Raw genomic sequence first — 6,126 nt, 5'->3', positions numbered from 1 at the left:
GCTTACATTCTGAAGCAGTTTACTGTACGTAATGTTCATTTCAGATTCATTACTTTTCCGACCAATCCGATCCCAACACTAGTTCAATAACGCAGAATTTAAAACTCCGGAATCGACTCAACCATAAATTTATCGATGCAGTTCAGCGTTTTAGTTCGATTCACACGATTAAGTTCTCTTGGATCTTCAATATATCCAGAATGATGTAAATGAATAAGTACATATTCGTCACTTTTCTCGCGCTTAAAATGTAAACTGTATAAAACACATATTTTTGCTCTCACACAATTATCGTATCTAAACTAATATGTATAAATTCATTACCTTTTTTCTCCACTGATCAAGGTTTATAAATGTATGTTTATCCGTTCGTGAAACAAATATGGCAATTTATAATTATTACTTCAAAATATTCCATTAAATTATCTGTTGTTGTAAATCATTTCAATTATACAAATATAAAGTTAAAATCAAGATAATGTGAAAAACATTACTTCCAAGTATTTTTACAAAAATACAGCTGAAACAAAAAGTTAGATGCAATACTAAGGTAGAAGACCGCGCGAGAATAGCCGCAGAACGTTCATTGTGAACCAGGTTAAAAACGGCAAAATGAAATTTCTACATTATTTCACACCGTAACTTCTATCAGAGAGTTTAAAGCTCATTCTCGACAAAGCTTTACGAATTCCTTACGATATGAATCAGGAATGCAACCAGTAAGAAATTCTTATTACGGTATTGAATCGTTTTCGTTAATATCCAGCTCCGTAATTTATTAATCATTGATCCTTTCAACATTTTAAGTGCGACTGAATGATGTTTACTTTGACATACTTTCAATTTCAGTTGAAGTCTCTCGCACTTGCGTTTTCTCATGTTCCTCGTCGATGATGCGATATAAAAACTTGTGTTCAACTTACCGGAAATTTATAGGCGCCAAGCTTACCTCACAAAGAACGATTCTGTCGTCATCGCTTCACTAGAAATCCAAATCCGTTTTCTCATCCCTTATTCACCTGCGGTCGAGCATACTCTTTCTCGGGGGTTGAGGCGTGTATAGCCACGAAGGGGTAGTTCTCCGGAATATCCGGCACGAACGACCATGGCACCTAGAAAAGCGGGGGAAGCGGGCACGCTTATTACGTGCACTGGAAGTAAATGAGAAGCTATTGCTGCACCTCCAAATCGGATTCTCATTAAAGTCCTGGGTTCAGCGGAAATCGCGTTTTATTGGATCTTTGATTGACGAGATTACTGCTAAAACGCAAGCACCGATACCAAACGCGGTCTAATCGGCCAATCACAAGCCCTTCGGACGTTCCTTTATCCTAGCTTTCCTTTTTATCAAATTAAAGTAGCGATTGATATAATCTTTCTAAGTTCAGTTTGAAAAGTATAAACTATTTAATATACAAATCTATAATTACTTTTTAAAATTCATTTTGTGTTTATATTAAGATTCTGTTATTTCCGCAATTTAATGCGTTTTATACTAGTTTTGACAGCTGATTTATGATACGCTTAAGAACAATGCAATACGATAGAATAATGACGTCAGTATCTGCCATTGCTATTTAGTTTAAGTAGGTAATCACCTTCCATTGCCAAGCGACGAGTAAATTACCGCTTCGCCGCAATGCGCCATTATTTTGCTGGGATAGTAAAAATTAATCGGCTTAGGCATTAAGTTGCACCGTGAAAAACGAGCTATAGACGAGGTACTTGTCTTCATAAGCAAATTAACTCACTAATTACTCTACTTAAATTAACTCCAAATATTTCCATTTATTATGCACCAAAACTACATTTGAATATGCTTCAGTCTCGCAAGCCCAGCTGCTTCAAACTTGTTGGAAATGGAATTTGAAGATTGAAATGGTCTACTTTAACATGCAGTTATTGGAAATGTCTTACTTCACTGATTTTTATTGTGCAGCGAATTCGTATTTAGAATGTCATTGATTTTGAAGGTAAGACGCAAAATCGATAAAATCAGTTCGTGCGCCTTTTATATGCTTAATGATAATCCATAATAATGATCAAATGCTGACTAATAAGTGACACAGTAAGTCTTATACAAAAACAATTCGCGGAAAGATTAATTTCAGTCTGTCAGTTTAAAATATATATAGATCCTGTACCAGATTAAATTATGACGGGCTTTATTGATATCTACCAATATTTTCTAACAATAAGCGTAAACCTGATAAATTGCGCTTTAAATAATATCGAATCGTTGTGAAACAATGAAAATTCGCAAATGAATGTTTTATGGGTTATACGCAAATTTAATGTCATATCACGCACAGCTTCACTAAATACAGTTAACAACATGAAGCGATATTGATCGAACGTAAATAAATATGTATACAAATATTGCAGTTCGTGTGTGTGTGTGTGTGTGTGTGTGTGTGCGTGCGTGCGTGCGTGAGTGCGTGCGTGCGTGTGTGTGTGTGTGTGTGTGTGTGTGTGTGTGTATATGAACGACGACTCGAAACAGTTTTATATATGAAAATATATATACACCGTAGTTATATTTTCCTCACTCACTTATAAAGCTAACATATTGAGAATACACGCACATTAATTAACTTTTATATTTTATAACCCATATTTTCGTTGTCAATGTAATTTTATGCATACCGAAAAATACAACTTTCAATATATTTGTAAATTCCATTCATATAGAATATCGCCCTATATGATAACATACAATCATAATAAAAAAATAAAAATTTAATTGATTCAATACTACGTACTTTTATTTCAAAATTTGATAAACCAAGATAAAACACTGTACATTTGACACAAATGTACCTGTAAGGGAAATAAAAACGCACATACACCAATTGCACTTAACCGTGCTGGAAGCATCGATCAGACTGATTCTCAATCCGATAGCTCGTAAAGCGTATAGAGTTCATATATTTCGTTGTCTTGGCAAGGAAGAGGGGAGGAGGGAGAGAGAGAGAGAGAGAGAGAGAGAGAGAGAGAGAGAGAGAGGAAAAGAAAGGTGCCAAGGTAAAGGGAGAGCGCTTTCCGTGTTACGACATCCAGCTGCAGTTTGAGAAAAATGACCCGTCTCGTAGTTTCTCCCTCTCGTAACGAAAAATCCCGTTCCCGGCGATATATCAGATCGCGTCGCGTCTAAAACCGATGGTGCAACTTTTGTCCAATAACGCGATACGTAAACGTCCGTATACACGGCCCAACGAAACCCATCCAGAGTAGATAGATATATTTGTGCGAATACCCGGAGAACCCAGTCCGAGCTCTATCCTTTCGGTTCCGATCTCTATACTAGAACACTCGGTAGACATTATTCTTTCGCGAATTGCCGATGCGTTTCAAAAGTGGCTCTTTGTCGTAACCAGAAACGCCGTGAGCACTCACGAGACTCCGGGTGCAAAACATCGTATAAAATCGAGATAGGAAAGCAAGCAGGCACGCTCTCGGCTCTGTTGTCCAATTCTGCCGAATGAAAAAGACAAGCATATACGCGCGTCTAGTTTTTATTTAGGAACATCGAGATCCAAAGAGATTTTTTACTATTTCAAACGGCTTCGAAAAGAATAAATATATGTACAGAGATTTTAGCATTGCACGTCGCGTCGATATGATGACAGAATAAAAGTAGAGCGTGTCAGAATTTTATCATTTCCCTCTGTACTTGTATCTCGCATATTTCGATGGAACCGTGCCTTTCTCATGATTTAATTAACTATTTCCGTCATAATTTTTATATATACCACTAATATTTATATATTGTATATAGAACTTGCGCCAGATATTATACGTGAATCTTTAATCTATACGTTTACCTTAAAGACAACATAAGAAACAAGATATTATAACTGTATAACAATAATTTATAATATAGGCGATGATTATGTGTGCGAATATCATTGTTGAATGGAAGGGCGATCCTGTGTGGAATCAGTACATGCGAAGAAAAACCTATAATATAGCTCACACATCAAGTGGTTTTTTTTTCATTTTTTTTCCTATTGCGTCGTATAACGTTCGGAAGGGAAAATGATATAGGTTAAAAGTACGTGAGCGAAATATTTTACGCGCGTCCCCACGGCCAGTCGGAAATACGGAGTATCGTCGCAAGTTCCTATTCTCGAACGAAACCGACAGACTCTGACAAAGGAAAAAGATCGACCTCGGCAAGGTATATCGCGTTTTTACAAAGAATCCCTCGATAGATATATGGCCGGTATCAGAAGCCACATGCGTGTTACACGAAAAGATATAGAGTTTGGTGTCCATTGGATAACACAACTAAAAAGACAGCGCGCGAAATTGTATTGGCGATACAAATTGTAGATTGATATATGAGTTATTGTATTACTAGATCGATCTTGTTTCTTTCTTTTCAAATTAAAAATTTGTTCGATAATTAGCATGTAAAAAAAAATTTTGTTAGAATAATAGATTTTATGTTACTATAGCAAAATCTATCAATCATTATGTGGACAGCAAAGTGATTTGTTAAGATTTTAATTATTGGATATAATATTGCGAAAATTACTAAATATTCTGCTAAAAATAATGATAGAATAAATTAGTTTTCATTTAGTTATAGCTTTTACTGAATAAATTTAAAAGATATGACGATTGGATATCATTTATTTGCACTTTCAAGGAAGCGAATGTGACGAAAGGATAAAATGCGTGTCATACTTTTACGACTCTTTGTAATGCGCGAAGCATATGGTACTGTGGCGGCTGTCGCTCCTTTACGGTACTGGCTTCTACTTTGATGTTTTTGGTATTCAGGCCACGCGCGTCAAAATCACCAGGTGGTAAAAACTCGAATGAAGGACGAGTGCAGCGACTCTCGAGATGTTACGATACTTACAAATCTTTACCGTTGTTGTAAAAGAAGAAAAGACGAAAAGAATGGAATTTAAAGAAAAAGAAAATAAGAATTTTCATGTCATTTCGTCTATAAGTAAAAAGCAATGAACTAAAAAGAAATATACAAATTACTACCTTCATTACATCGAGAAAGCAAATATTTTTGCAAAAAGGAACAGTTAAATCAAATTAAAAAGAAACTTTATTCTGTATATCATATTTGAACAGAAAGATCAACAATTTTCTTTTTCTCGTCGATAAGTTTGTCTTCTTTTTCTCGCGACACACACGAGTAACTTTTCCTCGATATTGGCTCGTCGACATGGTTTTTCATTAAGAAATAACGCGAGTCAGCAATATTTCTAAAGTACGGCACAATAATTCGTTTCCTCATGCACTGTTTATACCACTCATACACCTTCTTCATGGAGCTTCTTTGTCGAAGTAACTCCGCAAGACGACTCGACTGCCGAGGAGCTTTCGTGCTCGTTTTAATGAGCTTACCCTGAAGGCTTCTGACGTACGTCTCGACGTCGATGCTTCTCTTAACGCCTACAGCCAGTTCTCGTAGGCTGTCCTCCAAACTCCCGTAATCATTTTCAACTTTGTAGGGTCGATTGCTTTCAGTCGCGTAAAATAGCTGACATTTGTCACCATCACGTAACACCTGGTAGAAGGAAAAGTCCTGGGAGAAATGTAATCGGAGAAAACGAGCAATTCCGCATAATATTTCCCCTCCTCTCTCTCTCTCTCATCATACAAAAATCAATTATCTGAATCGCAAAAAGAAATAAAATTTATTTAAATTCTGAAAAATTCTTTTATATTTATTATAAATAAACATACGTAAAAGCACAAACGAGAACAGCTTTAACGAACTTGCGTTATTAAATTTTCTTTACTTACAGATATCCAATAGCGTCCCATAGCTCTCTGCATATCGATCAGGACGCTTCTGTCTGCCCCTTTAATGCCGAAGAAGACGCGCACTCGCAATAACTTCGGCAGCGACTGCTCATTTCGCTTTGCTAAAACTTCGTTCCGAGTTCTTTCAGAAACTACTTTTTTGCCAAAGGGGAACAACCAGTTGTACGGAAATGAATAAGTGCTTCGTGGTAATTCAATTCTATCGTAATCCGTCCGTTTGTCAGATATCTGCACACGGTTTTGTTGTAAGATATTTACCAGTTCTCTTATTATCTTGGAATTGATATTAAAGTTACTTTTTCATAATGAGAAAGTTAAACAAATTTTGAA

At 36.1% G+C, this 6,126-nt stretch overlaps 1 protein-coding gene across 1 annotated transcript in view; it reads right to left on the bottom strand.

Moving 5' to 3' along the window:
* Nucleotides 1–1,011: 1,011 nt before the first annotated feature.
* LOC108686856 overlaps nucleotides 1,012–6,126 on the bottom strand; it is a 26,020-nt gene continuing 20,905 nt past the window's right edge. The window contains exons 9-11 of the mRNA XM_018192353.1: nucleotides 5,776–6,024; nucleotides 5,277–5,554; nucleotides 1,012–1,207 (exon numbers count right to left, since the gene is read on the bottom strand). Of these exons, the coding sequence (XP_018047842.1) occupies nucleotides 1,012–1,207; nucleotides 5,277–5,554; nucleotides 5,776–6,024 (723 nt within the window). The remainder of the gene's footprint in view (nucleotides 1,208–5,276; nucleotides 5,555–5,775; nucleotides 6,025–6,126) is intronic.

The sequence above is a fragment of the Atta colombica genome, unplaced genomic scaffold, assembly GCF_001594045.1.
Source record: "Atta colombica isolate Treedump-2 unplaced genomic scaffold, Acol1.0 scaffold198, whole genome shotgun sequence".
NCBI lineage: Eukaryota > Metazoa > Arthropoda > Insecta > Hymenoptera > Formicidae > Atta > Atta colombica.
This window is presented reverse-complemented; position numbering and strand designations above follow the sequence as displayed.